The following is a 17,498-nucleotide window of genomic DNA, read 5'->3' on the forward strand; positions in this document are numbered from 1 at the left end:
CACCCTGGTTTGCACACTGACTGAGAAACCAGAGTGGGATCCAGCAACTTCTCTCTCAAAGTGAAACTTTCTCCAGGTTTTGTTAAGAAGATACCTGCCAGTACTTTTGGAAGCTGAAATTGACAGAAGCAAATTCACCAAGAGGGAAAGATCTCAGGCCGACAAAGACAAATAAAAGGGCTATTAAATTATTTTTACACCTTTGAAAACTGCAGAATTGGTGCAAAGAGGTCTGTCATCTTTCCCCTGAGGTATGAGATTATCTAGCTCACGGCAGAGGACCGTCAGTGACAACTCTAGCAGTTAGAATGTATAATAAGTATGGCTCCCAGTGGCAATTAGTGAGGAAACTACTATAGATTATTTCAACTGGAAAAAAAAAAAAGAGCCCTCTTATACTGACCTTTTGCAGAATACAGCAGATGGAATTGTCACTTGCAATTGGTACTTTATTCTTTGCTGCTGTTTTTTGTATGAAATGACTTATCCCGTATTTTTGCATGGTTTTCTACCAGGAAAAATGAAGGGATTTCCTATGGAAGTCCTGTATTATTCCAGGTGAAGGGAAGAAAGTGTGTACTTTTGGCAGGTATAAACCTCAAATGTGATGACATTTGTGATGCTATGTGGAGACGCTGGTGCTTCCTGGTGCCTTGCTCGCAGGACCCTAGGCCTCGGAAGCTCCAGCCCTGAAGTCCAGGTAGGAGGGCTGCTCACCACGCCTCCGGAGGACACAGGAGCAGACAGGAGTGCCTTGCCAGACCTGAACTAGTCTTCGCACAGGGCTGTTGTCAGAGTCCAGAGACACCACGTAGCCCCGCACTCCCACCTGCGGCCAGATGCTGTGGGTCTGAAGTTTCTGCCTGGTGTGAAATGATCGTGGACTGCCTCTTACAGATACAGGAAATCATCTGAACCACCTGGATGTGTGTTTCTGCTCCCGGTCAGGTCTGAGATTGGTGGTATGGCTTCTAACTTCAGTTTGGCCTCGGCTGGAGTGTCGCAATGCCTCCACTAAAAGCCACGGGGAGCAGTCTCCAGGGCCTGTGATCTCCTTCCTGTGAGCTCTTCCTACGGCACACAGCTGTCCTCCAGGTACTTGGGCGCTGGCTTCAGGTACAGCCCAATTTGGGTGATCCGGTTGGTCACGTCTGGCTGCATTTGGATGGCGTCTTAGAACCCACAATGCTGAGAGCTAAAGAATTCTTCTAGGAGGCGTGGAGTTTTAATTTTGTGTTTTTTCCCAAAAGCTACTTACTTGGCCTTTTTTCTTTATAACTAGACTGCTGCAGGAGGATGGGTGAGGAAAAAGTGGGGAAGACCACATTCAGCACCCTTCAGAAGAAAATTTGGTTGTACCTAGAGGTTAGGATCTGGTTTCATTCCCATCAGAGGCCGCGTAAGTGGCTTTGAGGCATGTGTAATATTAGTGTCCTGCATTGCATAAAGGCATTTATACATTGAAAGACAGGACAGGTGAAGGGGCAGGAGGAGGGCAGTTCTCGGGGGTGATGGCAGCTGCTGGAGAGTGCTTTTGGTGTCATTGTCCAGGCTGCAGGACATGCCTTGTTCCCCTGCCCCGGGCTCCCCGCCAGGCCACCTTCACCTTGCGGCTTGTGCCGATGCTGACCCGGGTGTAGCTATAGCGCAGGGGCCCTAGATCCTGGCCTCGGCACCTCCCCTGGGAGCCAACTTCTGTTCCCTTTCCTCTCCTCCCACACCCTCCCCGCTCCTAACTTTATTTAGTACTGGGAGCCTTCCAGCGCAAGTAGGTAGCCGCCCCGGCAGTTCGGGTTACAGGCCTGTGCTGGCACATCATCTCCACTGGCCACCTTCCTGGCAGGCTGCAGACCTGACATTTTGAGACAAGCCCAGAGTCAGGAGCGGGGACTTGACTCTTAGGAGGAACAGACATGAGGGCAAGGCTGCTGGCAGACTTTTCCATTGTCCTTATGTTGTCTGTGCTGTATTTTTTTTTTTTTAATTGTCCGTGGTGATTATTTTTTTAAATCATTGTTAACGTATTGGAATGAGCTGTAGCACATATCTTGTGCTTCAGTTTGTTTTTCTCCATCTCCCTCTGGCTTCCTGGAGTTTGGACATATTCCAGGGCTAAATGCTTTTACTCAAACCGCAGAAAAAGCTTTTCTTGAAGTAATGTGTGCATGTCATGCATGCATGCGAGTCATTTGGGGAGAAGGCAGAGATCTGATTTCATTTGCAGCCCCAAGCTGCCATTTCTGAGGCTCTGAGGACCTCTGGGGGCCAGAGCTCCCATTAGGCCACTCTCTGTAGTCTGTAAAAGCAGGGAGGGACAGGAATTGGCATGCTCTCCTAGGACTATTTATGAAGGGGGTTACCAGGAGCGAGAGAGGGCGCATGTTTGATTCTGAACCCTGTATCTCACCGTGTGACTTCAAGTGGCAGAGTTGGGAGTTTTCTCCCTAATCTACATCTTTGCTAGAAGAAAACCTCAACATAGTCAAGTTGTGTCACTTTGGTGTGGTGTAGATGTTCCCTTCTAGAACCTTCCTTCAAGTAACAGTCTTTGAGGAGTATCAGCGCTTCTCAAGTGGGTAGGAAAGCAGAAAATGTATGGATCAAAACTGAAGAGGCATCTCTGATGGGAGAGTGGGGAGATGACTTGCTATACAAGCAACCTTTCAGAAACACGGCTATCACAAAAACTCATGTATTGTGTAAACTGGATTGAGAAATTCTCTCAAGTGATCCTGTAATTTTTTTTTTATGCTGAAGTAATGTACACTCGAGCATTCTGGTGTTTTTATATTTATGTAATAATTTCTTAAAACCAAGACAAATAACTATTTAATTTTTGGAAGAAAGTTGGAAACGGCTCTCCTCCCGAGGACAGTGGCTTGGGAAGAGACGGGGTACAGCTCGCTCCAGACACTGGTGGAGGGCGCAGTGGCTCTGGGCTTGGCCCCCAGAGGCAAACGCAGGCCTGTCCACAGGGGCCTCTGAACCCAGCCCCTCTCCCTTCCTAGGGGCGAGAACTGTACAGAGGGCTGGAGCCACCTCCCCCCAAGAAGCCTTCATTCACCTTCAGTGCTGCTGTTGCAACTAGGCTGTCCTGGGCGGGACTCCTGCTTGGGTGGGGAAGAGAACGGAGGACGCTGATTACCTTCCCTTCTCAGCCAGCCTGACCTTTTAATACCTTTGTAAAAAGCATGTATGTATTTATAGTGTTTTAGATTTTTCTAACTTTTGTATCTTAAGAGCTGAGCACCTGTTTAAGCATTGTACCCCTATTATTAAATGTGTCCCTCTCTCCTCTCTTCCTCCTGTAAGTGCCCTTCTAATAAAACTTTTCATTGAAAAGCAGCCAGGCTGGAAGTGCGCACTCATTCTGGCTGCCATGTCTGGGTGGAGAGTTTAAAGGGCCTGGGGCCTTCAGAGAAAAGTGCCTCTGAGCCCAGGTGTGCCAGGCCCCGTTCTCCGCTGCTGTCATTCATCCCCGAGGGCAGCGTGCGGTGCCAGCCAGTCCTGCAGTGGGCGCGGGGGCTTCCGGCTCAGGCACGTCTCCCAGCCGTGCTGTCTCCAGGCTGTCAGTCTGTGTTCACTTCCGCTGTATTTGAAAGCCTCCAGCCAGTGATTGGAGGTCACCAGATTAGTCTCACCACAGGCACGGAGCTAGGTTTTAAACAACTAAAGAAGTAGGTTTCTGCAACTTTCCAGCTTTGATGACTTAGCTCCTGTGGAAATTCATTTTAAATTTCAAACCAAGGAGAAAGAGACTTCAAAATCACTCCCCTGGCTGAGTCATACATTGACCTGAGATGATGTGGATTAAGAAAAAGGATGATTAGAATGAGTAAACCATTTGGGGAAGGCGGAAGGGGGCTGGACTCATTCTCCAGCTGGGTCACTTCCTTCTAAGGACGTCACCAGAGTCCGAGTACTTGCTATACCAGGAGGGAGGCGGACTTCACAGGAACAGCACCTGTGAGTCTGTAGGTTTGCCCTCCATGAATGACATCACATTCCTACCGTCATTGTTATCTGGCCAGTTCCAGCCTCCTGCCAGTAAACAACTTTCTTCAGGTTTTATCTAGTCGGATTTCTCAGCAAATGACTCTCAGATCCATTCCTCTAACCAGCCTGTCCCTGAGCTCCACAACTTTAACTCCAGCCGCCTGTTAAACAGGAGCCGGACAACACCCCAACTGAATCACCTTCCACCTTGCCCAAGCGAACTCCCTTTCCTGAGCAAACTTCCTTTCCTGACTCCCCGTGTTTATTGGAGCCTCACCTCCAGGCCTCCTCCCCACACCCAAGTCCTGAGGGTTTCTTTTCCTTGCTCCCCACACACCTCTGCAGCCACCCCTGTGGACCAAACCTCCCTTTTGGAAAGGCCCTGAGTGTTCAGGTTCCCCTGGACGCTCTTGCACAATCTCTTCTCAGGCCTGCACCACCCCCCACCACTTCCATGGTGGTGTACCCAGACCATGGTAGTAGGTACCCTGGATATTCCTCCTCATAGAGCTCACCCATCCATGTGATTTCAAGCCACATATATGTTCAAGACTCCCAGATCAGTACTTCTAGCCCAGACATCAACCCCAAGCTTCAGACTCACATCCCACAGCCTGCTGGCTACTGGTATATGGAGGTGCCACCAGTACCTCAAGGTGTTAGTTGCTCAGTTGTGTCCGGCTCTTTGTGGCCCCGTGAACTGCAACCAGCCAGGATCCTCTGTCCGTGGGTCACCAGGCAAGAATACTGGAGTGGGTTGCCTTTCGCTTCTCCAGGGGCTCTTCCTGACCCAGGGATCAAACCCTTGACTCTCACATCTCCTAAACTGGCAGGCGGGTTGTGTACCATTAGTGCTACCTGGGAAGTCCTACTGTCCTATACAAATCTTTATGCATGGTTGAAGGAATACCACCCAAAGTTCTGATTACCTTTCATCACAGTTATTCCAGTACTCTCCTAATCTGTCACCCTTTAGTCCAGGGATGGCAAATACAGGGCAAAATCGCCAGCACTTGCTATTTCTCTATCCATGCAAAGCATTCATCACAGTGCTAAATCCATTCTCAGCTTCAGAATCCTCAACAGAGCTTTCTAGGCAGACTGGTAATCAACTGGTGTTGGCTAGCACTGCCGCCAGACAGTCTTGGAATTACAGTTACGTGTCTTTTCTTCCCTAAGCCCGTTTGTTCCCTGATGATCTCCTGAGTAGGCACACAGCAGTACTCCAAGGCTCTAACATCCCTTCATCCTCATCTACCACCCCTTCTCTAGCTGTACGACAGGGGTTTCCCCAACATCACCCCTTGCTTATCTCTATACCTTTATTCATGCTGCAGCTTCCGCTGAGAATTCTGCAACCTCACCCACACATCTACCCCGATTCTTAGCCCAATAGCTCAGTTCAGGCTTCCTCAGAGTCAGCAGGCCTCAAAGTGCAGCCCCTGGCCAACAGCATCAGTGTCACCTGGGATGTTAGACACCCCCATTCCCAGGTGCCACCCCAGACCTACTGAATCAGAAGTGGGGCCCTGGAGTGGGGCCCTCCAGGTGATTCTGACGTGGGCTCAAGACAGACTTGCCGCTCGAAGGTGTACGCTATGCTCTTCCCACCCCGCTGGGCGCTCTCCCCACAGCAGTCAAGGCTGGGCACAGCGCACTTCATGTCTGCCCAGTGTTTGACCTCTTGTGGCCTCAATTCGCTCCCCCTGTCTCCCTCCTGAGTCAGACGACAAGCTGTCAGAGAGGAGAGCCCAGATCCTTACCGACGTCTGTAGCCTCAGCCATGGCCAGAGCAGTCTTGGCACCGAGCAGGGTCCCAGGCAGTGCTGGCTGCACTGAGGCCTCGTTTCAGCTCTCACCAGGATAAAGGAACAGGTTGCAGTTGCTCGTCCTTAACGTCAGGTCTGAGGCCTTCTAAAACCATTAATGACTTCCTGAGACTTTCCTGGAGCAACAGGATTGATGCAGACCATGTCTTGGGGCTTCAGAAGAAGAAACTCATCTCTCCTAAATTATGCTGCTGTTTCCACAAAGTTCCTACCTCAAGCCTCATTCAGCCCACACTTTGGACCATCAAAGCCACCTGGTCAATGAAAGAAAGAGAGGCAGGGGTAGGCCACGTGCTTCATAGGAGAGAACCTGGGAGGCTTTGTGTGACCCAGGTATTCCTCCCAGATTTGCAGCTGTGAGGCTCAACTATTTAAGCCTATCAACAGACACACAATGAAAAAGGACCTCAGAGGAAAAAGAAATCTTTTTCTTCCCAAGCCTGTTTTCCAAAGATGCAGTTAGTTACAACCATTAGGTCCAGTTTTTGAATCAATACTTTTCCAACAGGAAAAACAGTAGAATAGCACTTATTTAAGAACCAGACCAGTTCTCATCAGTGTTCCAACAAAAAGATCACACTGTTGCTATTACCTCTTTTCAATTCTTCATTGTGCAAATCAGAGAAACACCTCAGAATCAAGACAGATACTTCCTATATTAGAAGAACTATTACACACACTTAATCCTGAATAAAGACACCCAGATTAACAGCAAGACTGGTGATGTTAATAACAGGCATAAAATATAACTTAGAATATTTCTAAGACCCCTTCTGCAAGAGCTCACATTCCAAAGGCACTAACCTAAACCCCAAGTGGAATCTAAATCAAAACTAGAACTTAAAAAAAAAGAAAAAGAAAACTAGAACTTTGCCCTGCACGGCCAGCATGATGCTTTCAGGAACACACAAATTATGGGCAAGTTAATTGTTTTTAAACCAATCCTGCACTAAGGGATGCAGGATTACACCTGACCTGATTTTTCACATTTTCTCTGCCCACAGTCCTCTATAAGATGGGTATTTAACGATGGAAGGCTGTAGCTAAATTGTCTCCTCTGTTTTAAAAGCTTTTTTGGGGGGGGGGAGGGGGGATGAAGGGAGACTCTTAACTCATCCAGCATTCCCTGGCGCTGTCTCCATCAATCAGAATGTTCAATGAATCAAACTTCTGACCACACTGGACAGATGTTGGCTAAATTTAGCTTTGCATCAGCAAACACTCCGGCTCAGAATAGCTCAGGGAGCTCTCATCTTACCCTTAGACAGTGATTCTTCTAAGACTGTTTTTCCACGGCAGGCCAAGGCAGGCCAAGGGGCACGCCAAGTGCTCTCTTAATGACCATTGTTAAGAGACTGGCCCAAGGTAGAGAGAACCTGATGGGCCACAGCAAAACCATTTATCCCCAGTTCTCCACGGCGGGAACACGAAGTTAGCTGCAGATCACATTTCCCATGTTACAAGCAGTCTGCAGTAATGGCCTCACATGCTCCATGGTCCTTGAACCACATCCCATATTACTCAGCCATCTAAGTCTAGCTTCCCTGAATCTCCTGCTTCTCTGAACTAGATGTGGCCAAGTTCTATAAATAGACAGCAAGCAGACGTGGTTCTGTCAATCTTCTCATATTCTGGCAGGATAACATATTTTAAAATTATAAAAATATCTATGTCTTCATCACTCCAAAATTATTACATAATATATGATTTTCTCAGGAAAAAAAAAGTTTATTCTTGTCTCTCCCTACCTCCCAACACTCACAGACCTGAAAACTTTGCAATCATAGCCATCAAAATATCAAATGAAAATCCAAACCAAACTTAAGGGCCCACTTTGGGCCAGATGCTGTGTTACACAAATAGAAAAATGTTCAAGGGGGAAAAAAGCCGAGGCTCTTGTTTTAAATCCCAGATGGGGCAGTCCATAATAACTTGTGGTGGCATGTACATAGGTCACTTCGGAGAGTCTGCAATTTCTACTGCACTATTAGCTCATGATCATGCTTCTTAAAAGGGCCTTCAGTAGTTACTACTGTACACCTTAATCTCACATGTCACCCAGAAGGGGCCAATACCCCTAGATAGCTGAGACCTTGAAAACATGGTACTATACACATGAATGGTAGATTTAAAACAGTGAGTTTGACGAACAGATTATTGCTATTTATGCCTAATCCAAAGAAGGAAGGCTCCCCCTGCCCCCGCCCACATCCTCTACTAAAAAACAACAAAATCACAAAAATACACGTAAGCAGGGTTTACAAATAAATCACACTTTAATCACATGGCTTTGTTTAATCCACAAGATCAAGTTCACAGCTTTTTATAGTCTGTTTTCCCAAACCATGTGACCTAGTGTGTTCTCTGAAACCTTTCAGATTTTAAGAAAAACTTGTTCCACCTTTCATTTTGTAACCCCAGAGCTGACTTTCCTTACATTCCCCCTCAATGGCCAATGCAGTCACCTCAAAGAAACAGTGCTGGAATGGCGGTAAACTACAGTCTCAAAGACCCTCAGAATAGTTAAAAGAAAAAGAAAAAAGTTACCAAGGAAGACAGCCGCCAACGTCCCCTCGAATGGCTCTCCCTGAACACCCCACTCACTGAAACCTTCCATCCTGTGGCCGCTCTGGCCAGGACCCTGGAGCATTCTGTTCCTTCTGCCATCTGTAGCAGGTTCTGCAGTGCTGAAAAGGTGCTGCACACACAGGTCTGAAATTTGTTTCTGCTGGTGACCTATGGGGTTCACACCCACACCAGGCCAGCAGCAGGTCTCAGCCCGTGTGCCCTGAGACAGCTGGGAGCCACGGCAGGCTGAAGGCTCATGACGTGCATTACAAACAGAAATAAGGGTTTCATTTCTGCATTTCCCACTCTTCTGGGAACTTCCCCCTTGGAGATCAGTGTCCCTGCAGCCCAACTCCTCAGCCCTGGAAGTAACACAGGTACTGAGGGATTCATTCATTGCCTAGCGTTCTGCATGCCTTCCCACCAAGTCCCACTTAAGTGTTACTTTCTAGCAGTGATCTCTGGCATTCAGAAAGAGAAGAGGAAACTCCCCTTGTTCTGAGGGTATCAACTGTGACAACACATCTCTGCCATCTCAAGTAGCAAACTCTAAGAAAGAAAAGTTTCTACATGGTAATACTAATCCAAAATTCTCAGGCTAGGATCATACTGATTCAACGGCCTATACAGGGAATTCCTTAAGTTTCTCTTACCCATGCCCCACCCCCACCCCTGCCCACAACTTGGTAGAGAACGGTTTATTTTTATCCCTACCAGAGTAGAAAACCTTTGCATCATTTATTATAGTCTAAAAATTCACACTGGTTTCTCAATACTTTCTACCAAGAGGTCAGATTACTGTATTTCAAATGAAATGCCCAGATGCTTTTTTTTAAGCTAGAGACTAGCCCGAGGGCCAGTGGCTGACCCATAATCTGCACTACATCACAGATTAAACCTGCAGTTTTTTCCTTTCCTCCCACCAAAAGCATCAAACCTCCAGCAGCAAGCTCCTTCAAAGAGAAAACCAGAAAACTCCTGATCTGCAGGGATCAACATGAACACAGGGAATGCTCCTCAAAAGACTGACCAGGAAAGCTGGGTGGTGGTTTTTCTTCTTTAACTAGGGCAAATCACACAGGCCTTTGAGGCTTACCCCACTCCCGTTCCTAGAACAAAAAAAAAAGGTTATTTGAAAATTTCTCACTCTCTTACAATATACTGAGGGAGAAGAGATTTCTGCTTTACCCTCTACTGAAAACTAAAATTAACGGGACCCTGTAAACAAGTCAGGCAGCCAACACGATGCTGGTAAGCTCAGCAAAAGATGACTGGATTGAAGAGAGAAGAATCTCAGGGAGAGAGCGCTAGGGTCTTAGTTAGGCCAGCCCTAGCATGAATGGTTTAGTGCTCTTCATCAGATGAAAGGCCTTCAATTTCATCTCTGTCTCCCCCAATTGCCATCCAGAAGGCTTTGGCCACCTGTGGAGAGAAGCAAGCAACAGAGTTTAGGGAACACCTAAACTTCAGCTCGTTTCATGTCACACACAGAACTGACCTAAGACTTAAAATTCTACACCGTGCCTGCCCGTCAGTGCTCTGGCAGCATCTACCAAACCCCCTGAGCACCCTGACCCACGACGTCTATTCCTAGACTTCATACTGAGGATATAATCAGAACTGTTTACATAGGCGACGTACAGGGATATGAACTTCACTACGAAAAAAAAGGCACAAGACTGAAATGTGCAAGGGGGAAGTGGATAAGTAAGTTATGACACAGTCATACAATGGGATACCATAAACCATATACATTTCTTGCCAGGAACATGTGTTGTTCCAAACCAACCCAAACAAAATAACTCAAGAGTTTTCCAGCCTAACAGCTAGGAAGGCAAACATTCTGAGCTTCAATGTTCCACGTCACTCAACATACACTGGAAAATCCTGGCCTGATGGCAGCAACTAAATATTCAATTAATCATAAGTGAATATCCAACAAAAACTTCACAGTAAGACACTTGAGAAGTAAACAAGTGTGACATATAATTCTTACAGCACTGGACCTGCAGTAAGTATGTAAATACCTGACTAATTTTCTCACCTTTTCTGCATGCATCTTTCTTTGCTCGTGAGGAAGCGTCGCAGCCTTGTCTAGGGGGAAAATATATCTTAAGAAATTCATCTAATCGCACAGGAGAATCTGGAGTGCATAGATGTTCTAACACTAGAAGATGGGAGATGGGTTGCAAAAACACATGTTTATGGTGGAGTCATTACAGCTGTTAGATAGTTTAAGTCTTCCAAATCTTCCAGATGGGAATGATGTGAGTAAATTGGTAGGGATCTTACTGATTCCATGTTAATGAGACAGACTGAAAGAAACAGGCAAGAGAAGAAGGGAAAGGAAAAAGAAAAAGAATGAAAAAAGGAGAATTTTCCTAAAGAAACTTTTACCAACAGAGGATGGCACAGTCCCACAGTATCTACATTTCTCAGATGAGGCCAAAGCATGGAATGCTATTAGCAGTTACAAAGTAAAATCCTACTAGATAAGACAGAGGAGCATCACTACGGAAACCTGTAAGACCCAATGGACCCAATTACCTTTCATTTCTTTTAACTTTGAAAACAGTCTTTCAAAATTCTCCAAATCTCCTCCGCCTGTAGTAAGACTGGCAAGTTCTTGGATGTCCAGGTCTAACATGGGATCTGCAATAAGGATTTGCCACACAGGATTTATGTATGTGCTAAATACCCAGAATCCTACAGCAATGAGTCTGGCTTGGACGCAAGTCACCACTGAACGAGGGCCCAGCACGGGCCAGCTATACACCTCCTGATGCTGTATCCTGCCTGGGTGCTAGCGGGCCCTCACAGATGAACAGGGACTCGTTTTATCCTTGACATACTGCAATGAGGCACAGAATTCTGTTTCTACCTTTCCTGAGAAAACTAGAGTACAAAGAGAAGTGATCTTACTCTGGGTCACAGCTAGTAAGTGTGACCTTGGGGTCAGATTTATGCATGTATGCATGCTCGGACCTGACTCTGCGATCTGCAGCCTGCCAGGCTCCTCTGTCCATGGGATTTTCCAGGCAAGAATACTAGAATGGGTTGCCACTTCCTCTTCCAGGGGATCTTCCCAACCCAAGGATCAAACCCGCAGCTCCTGCAGCTCCTGCATGGCAGGCAGATTCCTTACCGGTGAACCACCTGGGAAGCCAGGATTCAGACTTACGTGTTTCCAATTTCTAAAGCCCACACCCTGTACTAAGATATGCAGATTCAATAAATGCCTGAAATTTATACCATACTTTACTGGACAACAACTATTTTCACATCTGTTACTGACAACCATATAAGGTGGTTAGGACAGATACCACTGTCCACAATTTACACATGAAGCAACCTGGGTTTAAAAATGAAATCTTCTAAAATTAGAGCTATTCAAAGGCAGAGCCAATCTAAATTCCTATTTTCTTACCACAAATCCTTTACTGTTTCTGCATCGGCATGTGGTTTCTTTATCAAACTTTGTTTTTAGTCAGAATTTTCACTCAGCCTCCACTCCAGGCTGGCCACTTGTAGGATGTCTTCCCCGACCATCCCAACTCACACGTCTCCTTCCTTAAGATTCATCCCACAACTGGTGTTTACAGAGCTGCCCTGGCACTGACACATACTACTCTGTGTTCTCACGTCCCTCCACCACTACTATAACATCTACCACAGTAAGAGAGAGAGACAGCTGTGTCTCCCTCCACTGCTGAGTGCTTTAACTGCCACAATTCCATTTCATTGTTGCAACAGCACTGTGGGGAAAGATTTCTTACCCTTACTTTACAGAAGGGAAAACTAAGGCCCTAGGGAAACTAGGGAAAGCTAAATAACTTACTCAAGGTCATCTCACTACTAGTGGCAGAGTCATGATTCAAACCCAGTTGTCCAGGACTCCAAGTCCATGACTTTACCCATTACATTACAAGGCCTGTCTCTGCAATTTTTAGACTATGAGCTCCTTGAAGACAAGGATGATAACATAATTCTTTGCATCTACTACAATACTATACAGATTATTTGATGTTAAAAATACTTTTGGTTAATAAATTTGTTTTCGTTCAATGGGTGTGCTGTGGTGGCAGTTGCTATACACGGCTAGAGACAAAAAAAATTGTGATTTATCTGTATACATGTTATTTGAACTATGGATATGGTAGAATCACTTCATGCTGAAATATAGGTTTGGAAGAGGAGCTTAGATAGAACACTGAGGAATGGAGATATTTAAAGGCTGGGTAAGGGAGAGTACTCTTCCAAAGGAAGAGAAGGAATCATCAGAGAGGTAGGAAGAAGACCAGGAGATGTGCTGGTTGAGTGAAGAGAAGCTAATGCTTCAGAAACGGACTGATTCATAACACCAAATGCTGCCCTTGACCTCTTAGGTCAAGATGGGGACAGAAGGACATCAGTTAGATCGAGCGGCACAGAAGTTGCTGGTGAGCTGTTTTAGCATAAAATGGGGACAAGAGCTAGATGAGAATGAGCTGGGGAATGGAAATAAGTAGAGAGAGGAGGAAGATGTCGGGGAGGGAAAGTTTTTTACTTTCGCTGGTTTGGTTTTGCCTTTTTTAAAGAAATCTGAAATAATTTTACTCTTACAAAAAAAGTTGCAAAAATAGTATAGAGCATTCCAATACACCGTTCCCCCACCCTCCCTTAGTGGTAACATCTTACGTAACTATGGTACAAGTATAAACATCAAGAAGTTAATAGTGGAACAGTGCTACTAACCACATACTTCACTCAACCCTCAACAGTTTTTCCACTAGTATCTTTTTTCTGTTTCAGGATTCACTTCAGGGCTCTACACAGAAATAAGCCGTCAGACCCGCTTAGTCTCCTCCCGTTCGTGATCGTTCCTGAGTCTTTGTCGTTCATGGTTTTGACACTTCTGCAGAGTATTGGCCAGTTATTTTGTGTAATGCCCCTTAATTTGGGTTTCTCTGATGTTTTCTCACGACTGAGGTTATGCACCTTTGGCGGGAACACCACAGACGTGAGTACCCTTTCAGTGCATCATATTGAGAGATGTCAATATGTCATTACTGGTGACGTAACCTTCACCCCTTAAAGGGGTACTTGCCAGGTTTTTCCAGTATAAGGTTACTATTCTCCCTTTGTAATAAGTAATTTGGAAAAGATATTTTTTGACTAAGGAAATGTTGTGTTTCTTCTCAAATGTTCATCTACTAATTTCACCATCTATCAGTGGATCTTGCCTGCAATGACTATTACTGTAGAGTGTGGCTAAGGGTGATTTTCTATTTCCCTCATAATGTCTACATTTATCAACTGGAATTCTTATAGGAGGAGTAGCAGCCCTTTCTTTTCCAGGTATGTATTTATTCAATTATTTATTTTAATTAGTATGGATTCATGGGTATACATTTTATTTTATAGATTACAGCCTAATACTAATGTTAATTTTTGTTGCTTGTCAAAATCTTCCAGCGTTAGCCACTGGAAATGCTTTCAGGTTGGTTCCTGTGACCTTTCAACACGCCCTCATCCTTTTTTGAGCATTTCCTTACTTTCTGGCTTCCCACATAGCTCAGTTAGTAAAGAATCTGCCTGCAATGCAGGAGATTCCGGTTCGATTCCTGGGTTGGGAAGATCTGCTGGAGAAGGGATAGGCTAACCACTCCAGAATTCTAGGGCTTCTCCTGTGGCTCAGCTGGTAAAGAATCTGCCTGCAATGTGGGAGACTTAGGTTTGATCCTTGGGTTGGGAAGATCCCCTGGAGAAGGGAAAGGCTACCTACTCCAGTATTCTGGCCTGGAGAATTCCATGGACTATATAGTCCATGGGGCTGCAAAGAGTTGGACATGACTGAGTGACTTTCACTTCCACTTTACTTTCTGGCACCATGAGATGCTTCAGGTTCATCCTTCATTTTTCCTGCCCCAGCCCTGAATCACACACTCCTCCAAGTAGCCCTGGTATCTTTTCTTGGAGAATGGTATTTAGGAACCAAGATCTAAGTGCTAAGTGTCTCCACCACTATTAGAGTATTATTGCTTCTAGACCCTCCTAGTGGACAGAGCTAGGAAATATATGTGTGTATGTGTGTGCGCACTTACATATGCACACCTGCATGTGTGCTAAGTCACATCGGTCGTGTCTGACACTTTGTAACCCTAAGGACTGTAGTCAGCCAGGCTCCTCTGTCCTTGGGATTTCCCAGGCAAGAATACTGGAGTGGGTTGCCGTTCCCTTCTCCAGGGGATCTTCCTGACCCAGGGATAGAACTCAGATCTCTTATGTCTCCTGCATTGGCAAGCAGGTTCTTACCCACTGCCACCACCTGGGAAGCCCACACATGCATACACGTATCTGTATTTATTTCTCCACTGCTCAAACTATATGTTAACAAACTAAGAGTTCACAATGATACCTTCATTTCTAGTTCAGTACCAAAGGATTCAACCCAGCCTTCACCTTTCCTTATTTGTAACTTCTTTCTCTGACAGAGAGAAACCTACCTCTCTTTCTCTATGCTATATTTTCTTATTCTTTCAACAGTAATATATGTAAACTATATTTATCTTCAGAAGAATTTGTAAGAATCAAATTTATTAAGTAGAGTGTAGGATTTCTGTTCAGTTCTTTTAGTTTCTGGCTTATGGCATCCAGTCAGGACACCACTTCCCCGAGTTCTTTAGGTTAGTTCTTATCTTCCCATCTTCTTCTGTGTGGTCAATGGTTTGTTCTCATGGCAGAGACTTTAGTAGGTCTCAAAGCTAACATGAAGGGTTCAACTGAGAGGACAAGATTGAATAAACTGGAGAGAAATGAAGTTATACACAATTTTTGCTTCTTAATATGTTTCTATAACCAATTAGTTTTCTGTATGAATTAGTTTACAAACAGAAAAAAAGTTTTTTTAAGACTTATTATTGCACATGGGCCCTACGTGGCATTAAAAGTAGTAGTGATGTGAGTAGTTTCCCAACAAAAGAACATTTATAGTTATTGTCAACTAAGCACCGTGGCTTTCTAGCTTTTTGGACAAACTGCTTTTCAGTTTCAGCTCCAAGACTTTCTTGTTCGATGCCCTTGGACAAGTTATTAAACTGCTCTGGGCCGCACCTTCATCTTTGTAAAATAACTTCTCTGCCAAACTTCATTACCAAATGAGAATGTGGACATAAAAGAACTTTAAAAGGATATGAGAGGGCTTATAAAACTACATTATTCTTGTTACCAATTCTGACTGCTGTAAAATACCATGAAAAAATGGTGGAATATGGAGATATAAAGCTGTTCACTACCTGGTTCTACCTACTTTAAGATAATCAAGATTCTGCTGAGAGAATCAGTGGTGCCCACAGATTTGTACTGTAATGTATTTACTCTCCCTGCTTTTTCTGACAGCCGTCCACAAGGCTCACATTCATTTGGGGTCACTACTGATGTCCTTGGACTTCCCTGGTGGCTCAGTGGCAAAGGATCCATTATAGGTGACAAAGGTTCGATCCCTAGGTATGGAAGATCCCCTGGAGAAGGAAATGGCAACCCACTCCAATACTCTTACCTGGGAAATCCTGTGGAGCCTGGAGGGTTACAGTCCATGGGGTTGCAAGAGAGTCAGACATGACCTAGCAACTGAACAGAATCAATGGCCGATGTCCTTCCCTCATCCTCGTCTAAAGTCAGTTTCCCTCTGGATGATGTATGTCCCATGCGTGGGCTTGGCAAGTTCCACAGCGCTCTCACTTGGCAGCCACACAGCACTCACCCACAACGCTGTCGACCTGCGCGTCTGCCGTGTCAGAAGCGGCCCCTCGATGGTCCGAGAGGGCCTCGGTCCTCTCTGCTGCCGGCACACAGGATTGCTGTGGAGAAACATACACGAGCCACAGTCTAACCGGAGGCCGCTTCCGTGCTACCTCCAAAAAGGCGCACAGTCCACGCACTGCTCAGCTTTAGAGAGGCAGTGAGAGGAGCTAGACATGAGGAGGGACGGAAGAAGGATCGAGGCCACATTATGTAAAAAAAGCCCAAGGATTCACTAACCTGGGGGTGTTTTTCCTCAAGGATAGAAAAGTGCTATGATTTTGCTTTTGACTATTAAAAACATATTGTTTGTTTTGTTTCAAATCATGTTTTACTCAAAACCTGAAAATGTACATAATCCTATCACAAAACAGCTCAGAGACAGAAGAAGAAGGTCCTGGGAAGACAATGTGGCACTGCATAATGTGCGCATGATTCCAGCACGCCGACCACGGCGGACACGGACCAAAGTCCTTGAGGACAGAGGGCTGAAGTCAGCCTATTAAGCTCATTAAGGACAAGGACCTGCCTCAGATTGTAGAATACAGAAGAAGTACTTAAAAGAACCATTACTTTTATTTTACATTTGAAGATGTGGGGGACAACTTCAGCCTCAAGGAAATTCTAGCATGTTTTTAAAAGCACTCTAGCAAAAACACATGGAACAGCCCAAATTGTAAACGTCTTGAAAGGGCTTACTGCTTTAATACCAATCTAGCTGCTCCTAACAGGCAGCAGGCTCCTTGGATCTATTCTGGGTATTCTCTGCCACTTCTTAATTGGAAAGGAAAAAAATGGGTGAATGGTGTAGAGATTCATAATGACGAGTAGAAATAAAAGCCAAAGCAGAGAAAAGATCCAGGAAAAATCTTTACCTCTGAGTGGCAGGTCTCTGCTGATCCAATGCTATGGTTTGCTCCAGTCAATGAGCTGAGAAGGTTAAGGCCTTGGTTCCTCTCTGAACAGAAAAAATACAATCAGTGAAATGTTTTATTTACATGTAAAGTTGTTAAAATGACTGTGATGATGAAATAACAGCTATTTCCTTGTTATGAAAGTTTTCACTATAAAAATAGTTACTATTAATTACAAAATCCTCTAAATTCTGAATAACTTTGAAATCAAAGAGTATTAGTCCAGATCAAATATCTGGCAGGGCCGTTATAACAAAAGGCTGCTCAGTAGTTCTGTTTGCAAAGATTAAAAGTACTGATATTTTAATAGCTACTATGAACTAATATTTCAGTGTCTAAACAATTAAAAAACATTAAAAAGAATCAATGTCAAGGCATTATTACCAGAAGAAAATGAACATTCATGCTTTCT

The 17,498-nt window shown here is 45.0% G+C and overlaps 1 protein-coding gene across 3 annotated transcripts in view; it reads right to left on the reverse strand.

Moving 5' to 3' along the window:
* Positions 1–8,082: 8,082 nt before the first annotated feature.
* The window catches only part of AAGAB (alpha and gamma adaptin binding protein), a 77,388-nt gene continuing 67,972 nt past the window's right edge, over positions 8,083–17,498 (reverse strand). For 2 of the 3 annotated variants that reach the window (XM_065941400.1, XM_065941398.1), the window contains 5 exons: positions 17,048–17,130; positions 16,135–16,231; positions 10,941–11,045; positions 10,438–10,487; positions 8,083–9,815 (listed from right to left, as the gene is read on the reverse strand). In XM_065941400.1, coding sequence (XP_065797472.1) covers positions 9,738–9,815; positions 10,438–10,487; positions 10,941–11,045; positions 16,135–16,231; positions 17,048–17,130 — 413 coding nt within the window. In that variant the 3' untranslated portion in view covers positions 8,083–9,737. The remainder of the gene's footprint in view (positions 9,816–10,437; positions 10,488–10,940; positions 11,046–16,134; positions 16,232–17,047; positions 17,131–17,498) is intronic. The other variant, XM_065941399.1, reaches the window with a different exon arrangement.

Source organism: Muntiacus reevesi, chromosome 7, assembly GCF_963930625.1.
Source record: "Muntiacus reevesi chromosome 7, mMunRee1.1, whole genome shotgun sequence".
Classification (NCBI taxonomy): domain Eukaryota; kingdom Metazoa; phylum Chordata; class Mammalia; order Artiodactyla; family Cervidae; genus Muntiacus; species Muntiacus reevesi.